This window comes from Mustela nivalis (genome assembly GCF_964662115.1).
Source record: "Mustela nivalis genome assembly, chromosome: 13".
NCBI classification, from domain to species: Eukaryota; Metazoa; Chordata; class Mammalia; order Carnivora; family Mustelidae; genus Mustela; species Mustela nivalis.
Window position 1 is genome coordinate 4,189,983 of NC_139032.1, and position 21,799 is coordinate 4,211,781.

Genomic DNA, 21,799 nt, shown 5'->3' on the forward strand with positions numbered 1-21,799 from the left:
AAGGTCCTTCCTGGCTCCAAGGGACAAAGGCCACTGAATTCAGAAAACCTCACTCTTGATCAGTGATGCTTCCAGAAAGCAAAAACCAAAAAACAACTCTTGATCTAAAGGGGGAAATGTGAAAATTAGGGAGAGGAAATTCAGTGACGCGGAGCCCCGACGCCAGCAGGGGGAGCTCTCACAGCACACGGCCCTGGGTCCCCATGTGTCCCCACCAGACCCGGCCCAGGACTCTCAGCAGGAGAGAAGCCTCAACTACAGGCCCCAACAGGAGGAGATGTTCGCTGCATCTCCTACAGAAAACCCACCAGCCTGCAACTCAGCTGTGGGAAACCGCCTCACGTTCTCCAGTGGGCTGTGTTTCAAAACCGCCCTCCCAACATCCCCCTACTCATCAACAAATAATGTCCCTCTGCTTAGTGTGTGGGGCGAGTCAGTGGTCTCGCCCCAGCTTGCTGGTCCTAGATTGCCATTCTCTGCCATTCCTGAATAAATCCATTTTTTTCTCTGGCAAAATAATTGTTTTAATTTTAAGGTCAACAGGTAGATATGTATAATACACAAAGAATATCTTAGGGGCACCTGGGTGGCTCAGTTCGTTAAGCATCTACCTTTGGCTCCGGTCATGATCCCAGGGTCCTGGGATCGAGCCCCGCATCGGGCTCCCTGCTCCATGGAGAACCTGCTTCTCCCTCTCTTCCCTACTCGTGCTCTTTGTCACTATTTCTGTCTCTCTCTCAAATAAATAAAATTAAAAAAAAGAGAGAGAGAGAGAGAGACAGAGAAGAATGCCTTAAAAAATCAAGGCTAAAAAGATGAATAACCCAATTTTGTTTTTTTTTTCCTTTTTTTAAATAACTCAATTTTAAATGAGCCAAAGACCTCTCTCTCTAAACAATAAAAAAGTACATAGATAGATAGATAGAATGAGTCCAAGACTTGAATAGACGCTTCATCAGAAAAGACCCACAAGGGGTTCACAAGCACGTCCAAGTATTCTCAGTGCCACCAATCACGAGGGGAGCAGTTGGAGTCGCCTCTGCAAACCCACGGGAGGGGCAGGAAATCCACAGAAACCCCCAGTGTGGGGGGCGTGCAGCCTTCGCTGGAAGAACGCAGGTGGCCCCTGCCCAGCGGTCTGGCAGCCTCTGACACACTGGACAGGCACTCACCAGAAATTCCACTCTGTTTGCCCAGGAGAAGTGAGAACATGTGTTTACATGAGTCCTCGCACACGAGAGTGAACGGCAGCTTCATCCAACACAGCCCCCAGCGGGCGTCCTTGGGGCCCGCCCCACAGCCGTGTACAGCTGGGGGTGGGGGGGATGAGCTCCTGACCCACCAACACCACCAATGAATCTCGAAAACATTTTGTGAGCCAGAGAAGCCGGATACGGAATAGGTCATTTCCTGTGATTCTAGAAAAGGCACGAGGAGTCTGAACCATGGTGGCCTCTGTAGCAGAGGGAGAGGCCTTGCCTGGCAGAACATTCCAGAGGACTTCACTGTTCCAAGTGTTGACCTTTGTGATGGTCCGTGAATATGATTCTCAGGATGGGGACTGACCTCTGAGATCCATCTCGCCCTGTCCAGCCCTGCCCCTGGTGCCACAACCTAGGCCCAAGATATGGGCCTGCCGTGGTCTCACACCACCCAAGGGGACAAGCTGAAGATGATCAGGGCTGGCGCTATGGGATGATGGGCCCCTCGGCTGCCCCGCGGAAGGCTGGAGCTCCCGCCACAAGGCCTCCAAGACAGCCTCCGCCCCTTTCTCGGCCATAACTCTCCAGCAAGGTGAGCCAAAGGAGCCGAGCTTAGGAACGTGGGTGCGCCTGGCCGTGGGTAACCTCGGATGTCGAACTGTCAAGTGACTTTTGACCAGCAAAAGATGGGGTTATTGGGGAAGAAGAGAGAATTGCCTCCCAGGACAGTAAGCGGCGTCGAAACCGTAGGCAAATCTGGGGTACAAGGGAGAGGTACGTTTTTTTAAGGGGAAGAGGGATATTAGGATATTATTTTATTATCTATAGACTTTATTAACGATGTATTGTTTATATTATTATGATCTATTTTAGCATTTACATACATTCCTCGTGTTTGTATGTTTCATTATCTATAAAAATGTCTTAAATTATTTCGTATCAAGAACGTGTGTGTGAGACAAGCTTTTGCTGAATCTTAAAAGAACATCTCGCCCTTGTGGCCAGCCTGGCTGCTCCCAGCCTCAGACGCTGGCGTTTCGTGCCGCTTCAGTATCGCATGTATTTGATATCCTGTCCTTCCTCGGAAGCCGCGTTACCACAGGTCCTTCATGAGTGACATTTACCGCCACTGACAGGCTGCCCCAGCACGCGGCTGTCACAGAATGCATTCGCATGTTGCCCCTGTTAGAAGCTTATTTCCGATCGTCACGTTTATTGATCCCAGTCAACGAATGTGCTCGTGCATCGAAAGGTTGTTTGTCCCCTCGAGTTCCCAGAGATAAAGTGATAAACATGGACAGAGCGGAGGCCATGGGCGTTCCGCGTCCTCGCAGTAGGTACGCCCTGTGTGCCTTCCAGCAGGGCTCAGCCCCGGCATGGCTCTGCCAGCCGGACTCAGCGGTGCCAGCCGGCCGCAAGCAGACATCCCACACATCCCTCAGGAAATGAGCACTGGTTTCATTCTGGGGGCCAGTTTGCCCCGCCCACCCTGGAGCAAGCGGGAGCTGGTGAAATGGAAACAGGACGTAGATATTCGCCTGCAAAGTTCCTTAAGGGGAGACAGACAACTGGCAACCAGCCCCCTTTTGCCCCCTACACCTTCCTGCGCTGATGGTGGGATCTCCAGCAGCCATCTTGGGCCATGAGGCTACTCTGAGGATGGAAATAACACTGTGGAGGAGTCATCCTCGCCTTCGATTTCCCAATTCCAGGCTTGTTCTGTGTGAGAGAAAAATCCTGTATTAGTTAAGTCTTCGAACTTTCTGTTAGTAGCAACTGAGCTACTCGGCTTCTTCAGAACATTACTAGCATTGGTTTTAGCACATTAAAGTTTTTAAAATTCTTTATACGTGTCAAGTGGGACTTTGTGGCTTACTGGTGCGTTTTTCCAGAAACATTACAGGCAGGAGGAGTAGCACAAGCAAAGCCGAACATCTGGGAAGAACAGCCATTTTCAGGGACACAGAAGTCTCTTCCTGCGGGCCACCTGCTATCCCCTCACCAGAGCCTGTCAGCGAGAGCATGCGCTCTAAGCTCTGTGTTCCTGCCACAGGGGATCACTGAGACGGTGCCCTGACCCCTGACCCAACCGCTTCCCTGTTTCCGGTCTCTCCCTCCTCCCCCTCCCCCTCCCTCCTCTCTCTCTCCCTCTCCTCCTCCCCCGCTTTCCCATGCCCCTCCCACCTCCTCCCTTCCCTCCCCCTCTCTCTCTGCCCCTTCTGCATCCTCCTCCCCCCATCCCCCCCTCCCCGTCTTCCTTTCCTTCCCTCTCCCTCCCCTCCCAACCCTCCCCCCCTTCTCTCTCTCTCTCTCTCCCCCACCCCCAACAGTTTCAGCAGGAGAGGGATCAAAGAGTCCCCTGCCCAGGACACAGTGAGTAACTCACCATGAATAGGGACAGGTTGCCCAGCGCAGAGAAGGAGCTGGGAAACTGACACCCTCCGAGCCGAGAGCCCCGCTCTGCTGGCGCCCTGTGAAAGGCTATTTCTGTCCTCCCTGCGTTTAGGCGGAGACACAGCATCTAGTCCGATAAATGCCCCTTTGTGCTAGATGGGTTTCCATCAACTTGTGAGATGCCCTCAAGGAGAGCCCGCTGCATGCTGTCCTGGGCTCTGCCCAGCAACCAGCAACGGGCCAGCCAGGGCCTGGCCTGCCGCCAGCCTGGACGCCACTAGAGCCAGGGACAGGACACGTGGCACTTTGGGGAGCCTCCCCAAAGACTGCAGCCTCTCTGTAGCATGCACAACGTCCTCAGGCTGCCCAGGCCATCAGCCCCATGGAGCGGTTAGCAGGCCACACGCACATCCGGGTTCTAGGACCTGCCTTGACTATGTGACTGGGGCCCCATCTGTCTGGTGGTTCAGCCCCTGAGCAGCGGTGGCCCTTGGAGGAGCCCCTGGGGTGGGCCAGCTGTCCCCACTGCCAGCCACCAGGGCACACCTGCCTCCCACCTGCTTCCTGTGCAGGCCGCTTTGCCCCCAGACCTCTGTACCCCTCCTCAGGAAGGAAGGAGCCGCTGTGGAATCAAAATGGAATTTCTCAGCTTGTAACCCTTCTGATCAGCCTCGGCTGACGACAAGGAAAGAAGCAAAGACTAGCCAACCAGCTGGGCCCAAGGAAGCGTGGAAGAGGGGCATGTGAGCCCAACATGTTCAGACTGAGAAGCACAGACCGGGTGTTGCGAAGGCCGGCAGAGAGCAAAGGGCCACCGGCTCCTGCCTGGCCCCCTGCTCTGCGGCTGTTTTTAGAGAAAGGTCCTCCAGGCACCCATTTGCTGGTGACAACTGCTTTACCCTCCCGAAATGACACACACCGACCGACAAGCCTTAACTTTCCCACACAGAGGGACACTCACCCCGTGCTAAGGGGTGATGGGTGACAGCGCCTGTGTGAGGTCAAGGCAGTGCTCAGAAAGCCCTCCTTTTCAGGGACCCTCGGTCCGATCCATGACTTGACTTAAGTCCCTGCCTTGGGGCTCACACTGGGGTCCCCAGACCAGCTGTGCAGCCTCTCTGGGACTGGGCAGTGGGCCAGAGAGCCAGGTCCCTCAGTGGTCATGATGGTGATCAAACCAAAGGCAGGACAAGGATAGCTGTTTGCATGGGGACCTCATCGTGTCGGGCAGGCTTGGGAGCCTTGGGGCAGGGACCGGGAACAGGAGGGGTCCATGCTTCCTTGGTCCAAAGCCCCTCCCCACTGCAGCTCCTGGGGCATTTGCTTTCCCTGAGGAGAGCAAAGCTGTGGTCTGCGTGGGGTCTGAGGTGGGCCAGAGGAAAGGCCCTGAGTCAGCTGAGCACACCTGTGTGCCCCACCATGGGCTCGAGGTAGCTCCCAGCACCCATCTGGGGGGAGGATGATGTAGGCTCAGAAGACCTGGGTTCAAGTCTGCTTGCTGGGGGCCTCCGTTTCCCCATGGTAGAAGGGGTACTGTACACCAAGGCCCCAGCCCAGGTCCCTTAGCAACCCCTGCTAGTTCCATCCTTGGCCTCCTGGTGTCTCCACTTGGTCATAACCTGTGGGATCCTGGTCACAAGCCTTGGACCCCAATGGCAGGAGCATCATGGAAGTTGCCCTGAGCCTCAGTGAGCCTCAATGTGTGTGTATTGGGGGGAGGGGTGTCCCTGGGAGAGACAAGGAGAGATCTGGGCATATCCAGAGTCTTCCTAGAGGAGGTGACCCCCAGACTTGGAGAATGAGAAGCCTCTGGCCCTAGGCAGGGGGAGGCAGGGAAGGGAGGGGCGGGCCGGGTGTGCCTGGGCCTCACAGGTCCCTCAGTAGCTCTTCTCTGACCTGATTTACTAAGGAGGAGCTACTGCCTGCCCAGAGGAGCTCCTCTCAGCCTGTGGTTGGGCCCTCAGCCCAGCCAGCTCCCTGGACTGGCCAGGGTCAGCAGCTGACCTTCAGGAGAGGTGGGAGGAAGCCAGATACGACCTGACCTCCCAGCGATGTCCCTTCGCCAGACCACAGGCCACCTGCCGGGACTCCAGACAGTCATCCTCACTCCCACGGTCACCTGCGGCCCATCAGCTTGAGGGCCTGAGTCAGAGGTCAATGTCAGGGCCAGGAATTTAGAGCCCAGCAGCTCTGTCATTAGTGGTTTGTGGAGCACGGGCTGGGCCGAGCCAGCTAGGCTGAGGGATGCCTGCAGGCTGAGAGCAGACAAGACTAGGGCACGCCCTGGGCCCAGCAGGGCAGGGTGCTGGGCTGAGGGTTTGGGGTGGGGTTGGTGGGGGCTGCATCTGGGAGGGAGGAGGCTGACAGCATGCGCATAAATGAGCAGGTGCTTTCAGGAGCTGACCCAGGGCATGGAGTGAGGGGGGCCGAGGGCCAGCAGACGATCAGGTCTGTGATCGGGTCACAGGAAAGAGCCACCCACACAGAGGCAGGATCGGTGGGGTAAATGCGGAGTACAAAGACCGTCAAGCATAGAGTCCATGGAATAAACAGAAAGGCAGAAGGGAAGCTGAAGGGAGCAGAGGGTAGGGATCTCAGCCCTTTGGGGCCCAGGAGCTAGGCTTTTTTAAGAAGATTTCAGAGGTGGGGCACCTGGGGGGCTCAGTTGGTGAAGCGTCTGCCTTCTGCTCAGGTCATGATCCCAGGGTCCTGGGATCGTGCCCCAACACAGGCTCCTTCTTTAGCTCTGCTATGTGAGACTCTCAGGCCCATGGTCCCCTCATGGGCCAGTGTGGCTGCTGGAGCTCTGGCCATTACTTCTGTATTCCACTCAGCAGACAGAAGGAAGTAATAAGGAATGCCCCCCCCCCCCATTTCAGGTCCCTTCCCTGATGTTGCACGTCCCCTTCCACTGCCAGAACCGAGCCACAGGACACCTCTAGCTGCAGGAGAACTGGGAATTGCAGCTTCTCTTCTGGGAAGCCATTTTCTGAGCTAAAAATCAGCAGTCTGTGATAGAGGGGAAGGGAAGAACCAACGGGGTGGGGGGTGACCACGGATCCTGCCACCTTTGCCCTGGCTGCCCAGGACAAGGGGTTTGCTGGATACAGATGCCCAGAGACGACAAGTGAAGTCATTCCCACCCTGCTCTCAGGAGGGGTCATGGCTTCAGGAGGAAGCCACCTGTCACTGCTCTCTCCACTACTGGATGGGTCCCTCCGGGCCAGCCTGCCACCCACTCACTCTGTTAATGGCTTTTTGACATTCCCAAACATGGACGGCCCTAACTTGGTGTCTCCATTATGGTGGACACTCTCTTTTTTTTTTTTTTTTAAGATTTTATTTATTTGTCAGAGAGAGTGAGTGAGAGCGAGCACAGGCAGACAGAGTGGAAGGCAGAGTCAGACGGAGAAGCAGGCTCCCTGCGGAGCAAGGAGCCCGATATGGGACTCGATCCCAGGACGCTGGGATCATGACCTGAGCCGAAGGCAGCTGCTTAACCAACTGAGCCACCCAGGTGTCCCGGACACTCTCTTTATTTCTGGGGTTCAGAGTCCTCTGGGGCTCACTGCATCTTACTGGGTAGCCTCGGTGGGTCACATCTCTCTGGGGGACTGTGGGAGGCGGTGCAGACACCTGTGTATGTGCCCATGTCACACTACCATCCCTGCCAGGGCATGTCTACGTGACCTTGGCACACGCCTCTCCTGTCTTTAAAGTGGGTGTGATGGCACAGAAGCTCCTTACGAGCCTGGCCTCCTTCCTCTGACCTTCTGGACATGGAGTGGCCACTCCCACCTCCTGGCTCTGACCCCCCATCCAGTGGGAGCTGTGGTCCCTGCAAGGAACTGACGGAGGCACAGAGCCTGGGCCCACCCGCTGCCATGTCACCGTGCCACCAGGTGGGCGACAGACCACTGGCTGCCGGGGTGTGCCGGTGCTGTGGCTCTCCCTGGCGGTAGGCATGTGCGGGCCGGCCTGGGCCCTGGTGGCAACCGGAGCTGCTCCTGGCCGCAAAGCCAGCCTCCTGGGGCAGGACCGAGCACAGGTTCACTCAGCTGGGTCGCATGGGATGTGCCATGCCACCTTTGCCCCACTGGCCCCTCCCTGCAGAAAATGGAAACACCACCTGCAGGGTCCATGCCTCTTAGAGACAGAGGGGCTGGAGAGCCCGAGACTTCCTAAGACTCCTGTTCAGGAAACATGGCCTGTCTGCATGCACATCCTCCCGGGCCCCGGAGTGACGCACTGTGCTCTCCCTGTGGTAATGTGGGGACACAGCTCTGGGAGTGGCTGGGGGGCAGGGGGGCAAGACCAGGAGGAGGGATGTTGCTCTGGTGGCCTAGGCTCTGTCCTTGGTGTCAAATGGGCTGGGACCCTTCATCTTCACAGCATCCCCGTTTGTCAGACAGAAGCATGTCCCGAACCACACAGCTCCATGGACACGCTGTGTGCAGGTGCGTCTGAAGGTGTGGGCTGTCTGGGCGCCTCAGGGTCTCTCTTCGGGAGCCTGGCCAGCCCACTCCTGCCCGGCCCACGCCCTCTGCGGGGACACGCCCCATCATCACTCACCCACGGACCCACAGCTCCGTTCAGCATCCCGAGCCCGCCTTGGCTGTTCCTGCTGGTCTCTGCAGGAGGATCTGAAACCCTTTACGTCTGTGCTGGGAACAGTCTGGGAAACTCACAGTGCCCAGGCCAGCAAGGATGACACAACAGAGCCTGGAAGTCCCTCCCTGGGGATTCTCAAGGGAGGCAGGCCTGGAGGGGGGCCCCAGCTGGGGAGGTCTGGCTGCGATCCTGATCCCAGGAAGGTGAACTGTGGGGGGCTACAACCCCAGGTGTAAAGGCTGAATCGTGACACCAGAATCCTTCCCGACTTCCTCCTTCGGGATGGAGCAAATGGTGAACCTCAGCTCTGAGCCGCTCTGGGGCCCGCAGGAGAAACCCCGTGTCGCCCGGCCTTCCGCCTGCAGCCCCCACGCGGCCCAGCAAGACCCTCTCACCTGCTGAGGGGGTGCCCTCCTCTCTCTCCTCCTGCCCCCCAGCCTCCCCTGCCCCTCAGAACCCTCTCTCCTGGCTGCCCTGTCTCTGGCCCCTATAGGAGCCAGCTCTGCCCCCTGGGTGGGAGGGGGGACCGCTTCTGTGTGAGAGGCGCTAACATTTAAAAATCGGGGTTTCCAGCTGTGTGTCAGCAGTCAGGGATGGGTGCTGTGCCCAGACCTGCCCTGCCCCCACGGCACTGCGGAGTCCCGCTCACAGCCCCTGAAGCAGGACAGAGGGAGAGACGGAGGTACTGGCCACGTCTCCAAGCTTCAGTTCCTTCAGCCTCCAACTGGGCCGTGGGCAGCTCCTTCAGAGACCAGCACACTCTGGGACAGCTGCCCGCAGGCGGTGCCGCCACCCAGTGGGCGCTGCCGCTCCCACACCAGGGAGGAGAGAAAGGTCTGCAGGTTTCCAGACCCGGATTAGTGGAAGATCCCTTTTCTGCCCCTGGGTGACTTGCATTTTCCATGCCTTCGGTTTCACTTATAAAACTGCTCTCCCAGCAGGGGTGAGGCACCCGGTGGGGGAGGGGCGTCTCAGCCTGGAGTGTGGCCAGGACCCTGAACAAGGCAGGCCCTGGGTCCCCACCCCACAGTGCCCACTTGCTGGCCATGCAGAGCTCGGGGAGCAACCCGTCTGCTGTTTGGATGGCCCACAACTGTCCCAGGGGTTCTGAGCTTGTCCTCCTGGGCCTCTCCCCAGCTGCACCTGTTTCCTCCCTCGCCAGGTGATGGGGGAGAGCCCACTTCCCGAGGCTGTCAAACAGTAATGTCCCTGGCCCCAGGCAGGGCCGCCACAAAAGCCGGGCTCCAGCTACAGCCCCCTCAGTCCGGAAGAGGGCCTGGCTTACAGTAGGCAACCCATGATGGTCAGGGTGAATGCACAAACCTCCAGCCCTACCGCCTAACTTACTGCTGCCTGACCTGGGGCACTGCTGCTGACCTCTGATGCCAGTTTATGGGGGGGAGATCAGCCCGCAGGGCCTAAGAAGACCACTCCCCTTCAGGGGAGTCGAAATTGAGAAGTCCAGCCACCTGCCCCAGCCCACAGGGCTACCATGGCTCAGGGTTACAGAGTCCCCGCAACCTGGCCCTGCTGGGCAGTGAGAGGGACCACGGCATGCCCCAGAGCAGCCCGTGGCCGTGCGCGCCGCATACTAGCGGTACCCGGGTGGACACATCAGTAGACACTGTGGCAGAAGTGGGAAGGGTAAAAACCAGCTGGGCCTGGCCGGAGGTCAGGACCGGAGGACACAGTGGCGCGAGCTTCGGCAAACCAGCGCCGGGAGGTAACGCCCGGCCCCTCCCGCCCCAGCGGCCCCAGCCTGGCTCCGGATGTCTGGGAGCGGCCCGCGTCTTGCCGGGCGCCCTGGGAAACAGAGCCTAACCCAGCCGAGGGCTGGGGGAGCCGACGCGCTCTGGACGCCCGCCGCGACCCGCCTGGGCACCGGGCGCCACCCCAGGCGTCGGGTCCTGCCTCCCGCTAGGGGGCACGGAGGCTGCGCCAACAGGGCGGGGGCCCGCACCAAATTGGCCGAACCCGAGGCGACCGCCCTCTGCCTCCCCTGCCCTCCCGGGCGTGCAAGACGCCAGGCTCAGAGGCTGGGGGGCCCAGGGTGCGAGCCGGGCGCCCGGGCTTCGCGGCGCCGGGAGGACACCCTTGCCGCGGCAGCGGCGCACTCCCCTTCCGGGCGCGCCCAGAAGTTTGCGAAGTGGCCCTGGAAAGGCTGCCCCTTGGCCTCGTTTCATGAATTAAAAGTGTTCACGACGGCGGTAGAGCCGGACGTGCCGCCCGCGCGAGGCCGGGGCCTGGGGGAACCGCATCGACCCCGCTGTCCTCACCGCAGAAGGAGGGGTCCTGTGAGTCCCGCCCGCCAGCCCCTGCCGGGGGCGGAGTCCGGGGTCTGTGGGGCGGGCCGGGGGCGGAGTCCGGGGGCGGGCCGGGGGCGGGCCGGGGGCGGGCCGGGGCGGGCGCTCAGCCGGGTCCCCGCGGCCCAGGCGCGCGCGGCGCTCAGGCCGGGAGCGAGGTGGCTCCGGCGGCCGCACCATGGAGTCGGGCCCCGAGGAGTACGAACTCAACGGCGACCTGCGCCCCGGCTCACCTGGCTCCCCGGACGCCTCGGTAAGCCCCGCCCCGCCCGCGCCGCTGTGCGATTTTGGCCGGCGCGCGCCCTCTCTGGGCCCTGCGCCGGCTGCTCCCCGGGCACCTGGGGGCTCCGGCCGGCAGCGCGGCGCTTCCGCACTGCGGGGTGCCGGGGTCCCCGTGCCCCATGCCGTCAGTCCGAGCGGTGGCCCCGGGGCTCCGGCCACCCCGGCAGGGGCGAGGGTCCGGCCGGGAGGCGCCCACGCGGAGCCGCGCGGTGGAGGGGCCTGGGCGCCACCTTCCCCCGCCTTCCGCGCCAAGCTCTAACTTCGGCCCCCGCATCTCCTCCCGCTGCTGCGCGCCCGGGCGCGCAGGATCCCAGCCTCCGGGCCCCAGGCCAGCAACGGGCAGACGGTTACGTCACCCGCCGTGTCCACCGCGACTGCACTATCCGCTGCGTGCCCCGGTAGGGAACCTGGGGCGGCTGTGGCCCCCGCTCTTGTCCCCACCGCCGGCCCCCGGGCAGTGGTCCCGACTTCCACTTGAGAGGCGGTTGCGCCCCTTCGCCCCGGGGTCCTGTCCGGGGGGTGTCATGCCCTCTTCCCGGGGCCCAGAATTTCCCCAGAGCCTTTGTTGGTGGTGCAGTCCTGGGCATGGTCCTCTGGTGACTTGTTGACTTTGAGCATTCTTTCACTTTCTGACCCCCTGGGGATGGGGGCAGGGATGCCAGGTCTCTCAGCCGTGCGAACCAGACTGGGGCAGTGCTGCCCGAATGTGGGAGGACGCATGGGGTGAGTGAGGCACAGGTGGCAGGGACAGGTCCTCCTGTGTGCAGGTGGCCCCACGCAGTAATCCTGTCCATCCTTGCCTATTCTTGGCAGAAGCTTCCTGGGGCTCAGCCTCGGTGCTGACCCTTCAGTAAAGCTTGACAGCCCTCAGGTGGCACAGGACTTGTCCCTGACTTCGTGGTGGGGAAACCCAGGACTGAGGAGGCCCTCCTGCAGCCTTGCCCTGGTATGTAAGAACTTTGGAGCGGAGGGCTGTGTGTGCTTGGGGAGGCTGGCTCACCTCTCAGGGCCTCTTGTGCACAGTCGGAAAAGAGAAAACAAAATGCCCCTGCTTGCCTTTGGTTAAGTCAGGTAACAAATAGGGCAGGTGGGTTGGAAGGGAGGGATCCTGCTCACCTCCCAACCTGTGGCTGTGCCTTCGGCTCCAAGCCTGTTCTGTCCCCCTCGGCTTTGGCCATGCACCTGCAGGCTCCCATGCATCTTGGGCCCAGGAAGGTCAGGTGGGGTCACTGTGTTGGCCCTGGGACCAGCCTGGGGAGATGTGGCTCCATTGTCACATTGTCACTGAGCTGCTGTCTTAGCTTTGAGACCAGCCCTAAGGGAAAGTGCTAAGTTCCACCTATGAGAGGTTGATAGTGGAATCAGGAGGGTTCCTGCACTTGGGGTCGTGTGCACTGGGTGCTGCAGGGCGGGGGTGGTGGGGGGGGCATGCAGGTCCAGTGTAGTGGTAGGGGGTTTCTCCATTCACTTTCCTCCAGGAAGGGTGGGCCGCCTCAAGGCCACTGCTCTCGCTGCCTGGGGCCTGGACGCCCTGACACCACCCCCAGCCTCTGCCTTGCCCTTCCCACCTTCAGGACCTGTCTTGTTGTGTTTTTGAGTCAGTGACTCTGTGTCTCAGTTTCTCATCTGTGACCTAGGATGATAGCAGTGTCTTTCTCAGAGAGCATGGTGAGGACCTCCTGGGCTAAGCCGTGTGCTGGGCACACAGTCATCACATTACTACGCGCTGTACAGGACCCACTCCTGGAGAGGACTTTGGGGCAGCACCTTCCCCTGTCGCGGGACCCTGTGGATGGGGGTGAGGGTCAGGGTGGGAAGAAAGCCTTGCTGGGGTGAGGGGAAACTCCTGGGGTCGTCAGACTTACCACCCAGAGTGAGAGCGCTGGATGGCGAGGTGGATGGTCCGGTTGGTCCTCTATCCGCGGGGGCACCCCTGAGGTGGGGGGACTGACTGGGAGGCCCAGGTTGAGGACCCCTGTCAGTCTCAGGACTCCCACTGCGGGCCACCGTGGGGCAGGTCGCTCACCTTCCAGGGTGGCCTGGCAACAGGAAGAGCCCCACAGCGGATGAACCGCACAGGTGTCCCCCCCGCACCTGTGCCTGTGCGCCCAGGACTCCTCGGAGACCACGCTGTCCAGCTTCCCTGCAGGAGGGGCTTGCGGCTGGGGGCAGGAGAAGTACTAAACATCAATTTTACTGTGGCCCTTGGCTGTGTCATGCCTGCTGTGTTTTGGCATGGAGACACCTGCCTTGGCCCTGCTGTGGACACTAGGGTCATAGCAGGGAGGGAGCCGGACAAGCTGGAATGTGGCTCCTGGGCCACATCTGGGCTGTGCAGACTCAGCTTCCCCAAGGGAAGTTCACTCTTTTCCTCACTTCTGCTTTCCTAGCAGATCTAGAACGCTCTGGCAGGGTCTTGGCTAAGTTCTAAAAGGCCACCCTGATGTGGCCGCAGGGTCACGGCTGGCCAGTGCTGAGCCCACAGGAAGTAGGTCTACCCAGCCTGCGGCCCAGCTGCTGCGGGAAACCCCTCCAACAAGACTTCCTGCCGGGACACTGACGTGGATCCTGAGACCACTTAGGGCAGGCCCGTGCCTGGTGGCCTTCACGCCAGCTCTGAGCGGCAGCCTCATGCCCACTCTCCTGGGCCAGGTGATGGACACTGAGGCCCTGCCAGACCCTCCTAGTTCTCAGGTTCCTCCCCAGAGGCCCACTGGTATGTGCTGCGCCCCAGCGGAGGGGCTATAGTGGGCCAGGATCCGGGGTCCTGGGTCCTGCTCAGCTCACACTGCCGCTCCTCTGTTTCTACTTTCTCCTGTTTCAGAGTTTTGGTTACAGATCTGTGTGGCTGTTTTGGGAGGCCGTGTGCCCTTGCTGGCTGTGCTTCTGCAGATGGAGGGGCCTCCGCACCTGCAGTCAGTTCCATCTGCCCATTTTGCAGATGAAGGAACGGAGGCAGAGAACCTGGTTGTGGGATTCAGGGGTGCTAGAGACAGGTGCATGTGGAAGTGCCACGCCAGCTCCTAGCCGGGCAGCTGATGGACATTGTGGATCTGGTGGGGGCCTTTGTCTCTCGTCCTGAAAACGCAAAGGTGCCTCTGGGCAGGAGTTCCTGTCCCACACTCTTATGTGGGGTTTGGGGTCAGTAACAGGCAGGATTAGAGAGTATCCGTAACTGAAACCCCTTGGTCCTGCACGAGTTCAGCTCTCATCTCCCAGGGGAGCAGGAGGCTGGGGTGGGCACCCCAGCTCCTTCCATCCAGGCTGGGGCTGGACTGCTGGACTACAGCATCTGTTAAGCTGGGGCAAGAACCCAGTGCTTGCTCGGGTGCACATCTGGGTTCACATATGTCTCAACCCCTCCCCATCCAAGCTGAGGACGCTCAGCACAGTGGCCCTGGGCTAGGTCTTGTGAAGAGCCACCCCAAGGCTTCTGTCCACACAAGGGGGTCCTCCTTGCTCTCTTCTGGCTCTTTACCCACAGGGAACCTTCCTGGTTTTTAGGGGAACACGTCCAGAGCTCACCCAGCTCCTGGGACCACCACCGAGGTTTGGGGAAGGCCCTGGGAACACATTAACCAGGGTGTTTGTTCCCTGCACTACTCAGGTCACAGGCAGAGGCCTCTGGGGGCGGTTCCCAGCACAGCTCTGGGAAGTCCGTCAGTTCAGGCCAAAGGCTCCAGCCACCTTCTGACCTCACCCTGGTGGGCTTCCCAGGACCGGGGCTTCCCTGGGACTCAGCCATCACCCAGGCCCCAGAGTCCCCCTGTAGGTCCAAGCCCCTCCTCGGCAGCTGTGGGGCTCTGCTCTGCCCTGGGCAGCTCCCCTGAACCGCGGCTCCCCGACTCTGTGGAAAGGGAGGTTAGTGCTCCCTCTCCCTTAGTGGGGAACTCTGTGGGCACCAAAGCTTCCTAGTGTGGCCTAGGGCTGACGGACAGGGAGAAAAGCCAGCTGCGGGGGAGCACGTTGTCAAGGCCGCATGGCCAGGACTGGACTCCCGCCAGCGCCCCCATCACTGCACGGGTTCAACAGGAAGCAGATGGTCCTGTGGCAGGAAGTGCCCTGCACCAGGAGGGGCGTGTGTCCCCGGCCCTGGCATGTCCCCCAGGTCTGCGAGGCAGAGGCTAGGCCCACTAGAACCTCATGGGTTGCGTGCTCCTGGCCCTGTGGCCCACACGGGAGACTGAGGCTCAGAGGGTGCTGTCTGTCCTGAGGTCACACGGCTGGAGCCCAGGGGTGCCTCCGAGTACACAGCCCCCATAGGCCAGCCCTGACCCCAACCCCCTCTGTAGGGGGCTTCTGAGTCCCGGGCCTGCATTCCAAGTGCAGTCCTCACTTGCTCTTGGCTTTGGATTGGGTGCTTCCTGCTAGTCTCAGTTTGCCCACAGTGTGGGGGGGGGGCACCCCGGAGGCGGGCACCCAGCGGAGGACAGCGGGGACGCAGGGCACCGAGTGTCCTTCTGTATTCATACGTGCATGTCTGTGAAGGGCTCAGAGGGTCTGGAGGGGCTCAAGAGGGAAGGAACTTCCTCCTCCTCCGCAGAGGCCAGCACCGTGAGCCTAGACGTGCATGCGTGTGTGCGTGTACTGGGTACGTACATGTGTGCTTCTGTGTGCCTGTATGTGCTTGCTCGTGCGTGTGTATACGTGCAGACACGGTTATGTTTGCTCATGCACTGTATTTATGTGCCCATGCTTGTGTGGGTGTGCGTGGTGCACCTGGCTGTTTTCTCCGGGCCTGGGGACCAGAATGAGTACTGTGGTGGCCTTGAGGGAAGGCTTGGTGCTTATGGCTTTGTGCACCTTAGGAGCACATGCCCAGTGCAGGCCAGCACCCCGGACACCCACCCCTCAGAGGGGCACACACAGAACGAGGCTTGGCCAGTCCTGCAGCTGTGCAGGAGCAGAGCCGGGGACAGCCTCGGGCGGTGGGAGCACTGGCCCCTGGTGCTTGCGCGGGGACCCTATGGAGGAGCAGCCGTGCCCTGATGTCTCTTGATGGGAAGTTGGGACCCCAGCAGGACTTGACTATGGGTGGAATATTCCAGAAGCAGTGCTGGGGTTTGGGTCCCAGGAGCCGGCTTTCCCTGTTGGGTCTGGAATTTTTTTTTTTTTTTTTTTTTTTTGGGTCTGGAATTTTAAACCCAGTGGATTTGCCGCTTAGCCGCGGTGCTGAGGAAAGGCGGGGCAGGGCCCACAGCCTCTGTTCTGCACGCCCATTCTCCCTTCCTCCTGGGCACATTATTCTCGATTACGTTGAAGTCTAACAAGACAGGCAGCTGGAGCGAACCCTGTCCCGCCCCTGCTCCTGGAGTTCAGGATTTTCTGGGGTGAGATTTCCAGATACAGAAAGTAGAGGGAGCCTCTCACCTGCCGTGTCGGCCCCTCTCCGGGCAGCCTGCCTTCCAGGCCTGCATCTTTTATGACGGGTAGAAACACTAGCTCCGAGTGCCCCGGGAGGCCACAGGGCTGGGCCTGGTGGCTCTGTGACTCCTGTGCATGAGGGCCTGGGCTGAGGGGTTACGGGGAGGCCTAGTGAGGGAAGAGGGCCTTCTCCTGCCTCCCCTCAGCTGGCACCCCAGGAGAGAGGGGCTTCCTGGAGGCGGTGACCTCTGGGCGGTGTGTGGAGGGCATAAGGCGTGGCCAGCGGCCGGGCTCATAGGCCTGGCCCTGTTCCCAGGCAGAGGTGCTGGGAAGTCCCGGCAGGAAGTGCCCCGCCCCGCTCCAAGTCCTGGAGGCTCTGTGGGGACAGACCGCCGCACAAATACTGAATAAAAGGCAGGAGGAGGCGTCTGGAGCGGAGGCCTGGGAGCGGCCAGGGTGTCACGTGTGTGCATGCTGAGGTTCCAGGCTGTTTACCTTCGTCGTGCCCAGCTTTTCCTGGGGTGGTGGCACCTCAATCAAGTGGTTTAGAATTGTTTGTAAAAATAAAAGCCGTAGCAAAGCTCGACTGTAGCCCTGCATCGACACCATCCCATCCGCTCACCCTTTCCCGCCCTGGCCTGCGGCCACTAGAGGGCCGCAGGGGCACCAGGCACGCAGGGAAGGCACCAGAGTGGCTTGTGTGCTGAGCCTCTCCTCCGGGACCTGACTCCCAGGGGCGCCCCGCAGCCCTGTGTGGGCCTCAGAGCTGCAGGCCCCACCGAGCCCCACAGCCCTGCCCGGCCCAGGCTGACTGCCCCCTCCCCGCAGCCATCCCGCTGGGGCCGGAACCGGCCCATCAACGTGAACCATTACGCCAACAAGAAGAGCGCCGCGGAGAGCATGCTGGACATCGCGCTGCTGATGGCCAACGCTTCCCAGCTGAAGGCCGTCATCGAGCAGGGCCCCAGCTTCGCCTTCTTCGTCCCCCTGGTGGTCCTCATCTCCATCTCCCTCGTGCTGCAGATTGGCGTGGGCGTGCTGCTCATCTTCCTTGGTGTGAGCCTGGGCTGGGGTCCCGGGGGTGGGCCCTGGGGCAACCCTGCTCGTGATCCGGTGGTGCTGCTTGCATACCCCCCGGGACAGGGTGCTCACCACCTGACAGGCCCCACTCAGCCATGCGGTCAGGATGTGGCTCCCCACTGTGGCCCTCAGAGGGCCCCGCATGTCTCTGTCCTTCCACCCACCCAAGCTGAGGATATAGAAAAACGCAGCCCTCAGCGGTCTCCAGGGAATGGATGGTGGTCCTGCCCCCGAGGTGAGGGTCAGGGCTCACCTCCGCTGCTGGCTCTGTGACCTGGGGCAGGTACACAGGCCTCAGTTCCCCCATCCGTAAGGTGGGCATAAGGACGGGTCCTTGGGGAGATGTGAAGATCGCCAGACACCGCACACGGGCTCTCAGAACGGGGCTTCCCTGCGTGAGCTCAGCACAGTGTGCCTTACAGTCCAGACCTGTCCCCAGGGCTGGTTCCTCTGCTTCCACGGTGTTCCGGGCCACTCAGCTCTGTGCTGGCAGAAGCACGGCTGCAGGGCTGAGGCCACAGGCCCAGCTCTCACCCCTCATGAGGCCGCAGCCCCAGGGTTGCAGGGCCGCGGTGCATTGTCTGCTCCCTTGTGCCCACAGTCAGGTACGACCTCAACAATCCGGCCAAGCACGCCAAGCTGGACTTCCTCAACAACCTGGCCACCGGCCTGGTTTTCATCATTGTCGTGGTCAATATCTTCATCACGGCCTTTGGTGTCCAGAAGCCCGTGATGGATGTGGCCCCCCGGCAGTAGGGTTCAGGTGAGCAGAAGGCAGGCTCCCCACTGTCCAGCACAAGCAGACCTCTGTGCCTGGCGTCTGTCCTGTCTGGACCTCACAGGGTGGACACTCTTGGCCATGTAGCTCCCATGTCTTTGCTCAGAGAGGTGAGCCCTCAGAGGGCCCTCCTTGGAGCAGGAGCTACGGGGAGGCCGGGGAACCCCTGGCCATCTCCAGGACCAGTGCTGTAGGCACAGCACGTGGCATGTGTCCTGCACCTGGGGCTCTGGCCCCGGGCTGCACACCACAGGTGCATATGGCCTCGAGCCTGCCCCCAAGTGAGGGCGGGCGCTGCTAACAGACAGCCCGCCAGCACCCCCACCCCCCTGCACCCCGGCCGAGTAGGCGGGACACTGCCTGAACACCCCACTGCTCTGGCATGGCCGGCAGGTGATGAGGCAGGATCCTGAGCAGGGCCAGCACGTGGCCTGGCTGGGAGCGTCTGTTCTGCCCACACCATGGCTGTTGGCCCCACCTGGGTTCCCACTCGCTACCTGGCTGCTGGCCCTGGTTTATTGTCAGGGCTGTCCCCTGTAGAACCTTCCAGATGCCAGCCTACTCCCATACTCGGGGCATGGTGACCCGGCAGTTTATTAATTGCCGACTCTGTACCCCCAGACGCAGTCCTGACCCTCCCTGACCATCAGCCCGCCAGCCTCTGCTCTCCACGGCCCCCCTTTAAATCCTGACACTGACCCGAGCAGGGAAACTGAGGCTTGCCCAGATCAGAATTGGGCCCTTCTGCCTCTGGAGTCATAGTGGCCTCAAGGCTCAAGTCTGGTAACCACAGTAGGGCTGGAGGCCCTCACACCCCTCCTCTCCCTTTTTGGCAGATGCCCCCGGATTGCACCCAGCCACAGCTACCCAGATCCTGGAGCCGCCTCCCCCTTGAGGCCCACCTCCCTATGGGGGGCACTCCTGGCAACCGCAAGAGCCCAGGCGGGCCCCACTAGACTGTCCTAGGACTAGCCGCCCATGGCTAGGCCACCCCAGGCCAGTGCAGGTCCTGCTCTGTCCTTGACTGCCCATTCTCCTGGAGCATGGCCCAGGGGACAAGTGGGGCAGGGTGGTGGTCACCACGGACACACAGCAGCCCAAGGATGTGGGCAAGGGGTCCCAGTCGGCCTTGGACTCAGGACGTTTCCAGAGTGACAAGGAGACCCCCGTGTTGCCAGCGCAACGAGGACTTCGAGGCCACATGCTGGGGACCCTTGGCGTCTGTGCCTCCTGACCTGGGACAGGGACTGCTGGCCCCCGCTGGCCACGGCCTCTGTACACGCCTTCCACCAGCAGTGACGGGGCCGTGCCCCTGCCCCCCCTCAGGGGCCTGAGCCCCCGCATTTCTAAACCAACAACCAATAAAGCTGACGCATCTCTATCCCTCTTGGGCCTGGGCCCTGCATTACGTCCCCAGACCCCCAGCCTGTGAGGGCCACCCGCTGGGCCAACGTGGGGCTGCAGTCCCAACCAGGGGCGCCTGCACAGGGACCGAGGGCTCTCGCGGTGCCGGCGCCTGGCCTGTCGGTCTGAGTTTGAGGCAGAAACCAGGTTCTGGGCGCTCCAGGCCGGCATCTTTTGTTACTGGAGACGTGCAGGAGAGCCACAGAGACGGTTCACACCACGCACCCTTGTTCGCTCTGTGAGGCGCAGCCGTGGCCCCCAGCCCTGGAGCTGCTCGGGACCCGGGTTTTCCAGGGCGGCCATGGCTCCTGGGGACAACGCACAGTGACGAATGCCAGAAAGGTCAGTGTGGGCCTCCCAGAAGTGAGGTCGCCGACATGACCGCACATGATGACCAGGTCAGAAAACCAGCCTGACCCAGCGCTCTCGTCTACACTGCAGATCTGCGCGCGTGTTGCCAGGCAGCCCGCGGACTCACATAGCAGGGTCAACTCCGCCCACCCCACTCCCAGCTCCGGCTTTGGGGCTTAGGTAGGCATGTTCAGGACGACGGGCAGGGGTGCTCTGTCATGGGCGTGATGAGGCCACTGGTCCCTCATCAACTTTGGTGGCTTTTGTGGTCAGAAGCCAAGGCCTGGAACCGCCACTGCAGAGGTCAAGGGAAGGACAGTGTGCAGGATAAGCTTGGGGAGCAGCATCACCCCCATGTGTACTCGGGGCACACACCACAGCCCCTGACCTCATGGAAATTTCCAGCACTCAGGTTTCCTGCCCACAGTCTCCCCCCAATGCCCACAGCCTTGGCCCACATGGGGTGCCCAGTGCTGCTGGTCAGTCGGGCCAAGGGGGCCGAGGACGGGGGCTGGTGTGGGGTGGACACCTGCAAGGACCTGTCTCGAGGGTCCCCTCGCTGGCTGGAACCCCCTGCTCTCTCAGTCCACACCTGCAACCTCCGGGGGCTGACCCCTCGCTCTCTGCCCCCTTGGCCCCTCTGTCCTGACCCCCACTGGCCCCACCCCTCACACCCTTGACCTGGCAACACCCTCACCCGGTGTTCCAGGTCAAGTACCTAATGGCTCCAGGGCCCCTCCGCGCTCTAAGCCCAGGGCAGTTCCTTAGAGATGCTCGGTGACCCCCTGGTCAGCTTGCACAAAGTGATCAGTGACAGAAGTGCTCGTGCTGAGACGGGCCACGCTTTGCCTTAAGACCCTCCGGGAAAGAGGCACCTGGGAGACACAGTGGGTCGAGCATCCAACTCTTGATTTCAGCTCAGGTCACAATCTTAGACTCCACACTGGACCCAGAGTTCGCTTGGGGTTCTCTCCGCTTGGGGCCCCTCCTCCGCCTCAAAAATTTCCATCAAAACACTCCCAAGAAAAAGCCTGGGGAAACGCATGAAACACAGTGGCGAAATGCCGGCTCACACGGAGCTGGGGCCCCAGGGCAGCCCTGCCCTCTGGCGAGCGCCTCCGTGCCCTGCAAGGAGGGCTTGTATAGGGGAGCCCCGTGTGGGACAAGGCCCGTGAAGAAGCGCAAGGAGCCGGCAGAGGGCCCCCCCGCCGCCGTGTTCCCAGGGGGGCTGAAGAGCGCGAGCCCCTGCCGAGCAGGGGCAGGTGTGGACCTGCGCAGTGGCCGGCCCTGGGCTCTGGTGGTGCGAAGGTCACCAACTCGGGAATGGGGGTGCAGCTGAGCCCACCCCTCCCGCTTCTGGCTTCCGTAAGCGGGTCTCCCCTTCATTGACTTGGCTTTTGCCAGAAAGCTGTGGTGAGTCAGGCTCGCATCTGTGACCTGTCCCCACAACCTGGCCCTCCTGTCAGCCCGTCCTGTCTCCCTTGCCCCTCTCCCCCTCGGCCGCCCCACGTGCCCCGGACAGCCTGTTCCCTGGCTCAGTCCTGCCCCAGGTCTGACACGGGTGGAAGACGCCCCGCACCACGCCCCTGGTGTTGCCCACGGTGGCCTGTGGCCGGCGCTGTGGGCTGGCCGGCAGTCACATGCGGAGTGCCAGGGACATGGCCAACAGATGGCCCAGCTCCTCCTTTGGCCAGGACAGGGAGTGTGTCAGCATGTGCCAGAGGGGTGAACCCCAGAGGACCAAGCCCCGGTCACGAAGCCAGGCTGGCCTTCACGGGTGCCGGGGGCACTGGGGACAGCGAGAGATGGTGGCCGTAGTCCGTGCATCCCGGACCCCACAGCCTGCTCCGCTGGCCCGGGTGCCCCCCGCCTCCCCACCCACCAGCTCCCAGGCACGAGCCTCGGCAGCCACTCTGGCCCCTGACCCTGCAGATGTGTTTCCGTCTCAGGACCTTGGCATGGGGGCCGATCCGCAGGGTCGCCTCAGCTCTGAGGTCCCCTGTAGGGGCTTCCGACCCTCCCCGCTGGGC

General features: G+C 61.4%; 2 protein-coding genes and 1 long non-coding RNA gene across 4 annotated transcripts in view; 2 read left to right on the top strand and 1 right to left on the bottom strand.

The window, feature by feature from the left end:
- Window positions 1-21,799, top strand: part of IPPK (inositol-pentakisphosphate 2-kinase) — a 400,388-nt gene that overhangs the window by 119,971 nt on the left and 258,618 nt on the right. The gene's annotated exons all lie outside the window — the stretch shown is intronic.
- Window positions 2,396-3,827, bottom strand: LOC309846196. Its single transcript, XR_014301780.1, has 2 exons — window positions 3,589-3,827; window positions 2,396-2,921 (listed from the first exon to the last, which is right to left on the bottom strand). It is a non-coding gene; the product is annotated as an uncharacterized lncRNA (long non-coding RNA).
- On the top strand, window positions 10,601-19,395 carry NINJ1 (ninjurin 1). 2 transcript variants are annotated; one of them, XM_082694335.1, is made up of 5 exons: window positions 11,433-11,515; window positions 11,606-11,738; window positions 16,985-17,210; window positions 17,838-17,999; window positions 18,851-19,395. In XM_082694335.1, exons 1-4 carry the CDS (start codon window positions 11,436-11,438, stop codon window positions 17,990-17,992), a joined length of 594 nt encoding a protein of 197 aa, XP_082550461.1. In that variant the 5' UTR covers window positions 11,433-11,435; the 3' UTR covers window positions 17,993-17,999; window positions 18,851-19,395. The 2 variants fall into 2 exon arrangements, with proteins under 2 accessions (XP_082550462.1, XP_082550461.1); XM_082694336.1 differs by lacking the exons at window positions 11,433-11,515; window positions 11,606-11,738 and adding an exon at window positions 10,601-10,763.

Coding starts and splice junctions, on each gene's coding strand:
- NINJ1 (XM_082694335.1), top strand. CDS start 11,436: ATGGGGGCAGGGATGCCAGGTCTCTCAGCCGTGCGAACCAGACTGGGG. Junction 11,516..11,605: donor AATGTGGGAGGACGCATGGG/GTGAGTGAGGCA, acceptor TATTCTTGGCAG/AAGCTTCCTGGGGCTCAGCC. Junction 17,211..17,837: donor CGTGCTGCTCATCTTCCTTG/GTGTGAGCCTGG, acceptor TTGTGCCCACAG/TCAGGTACGACCTCAACAAT.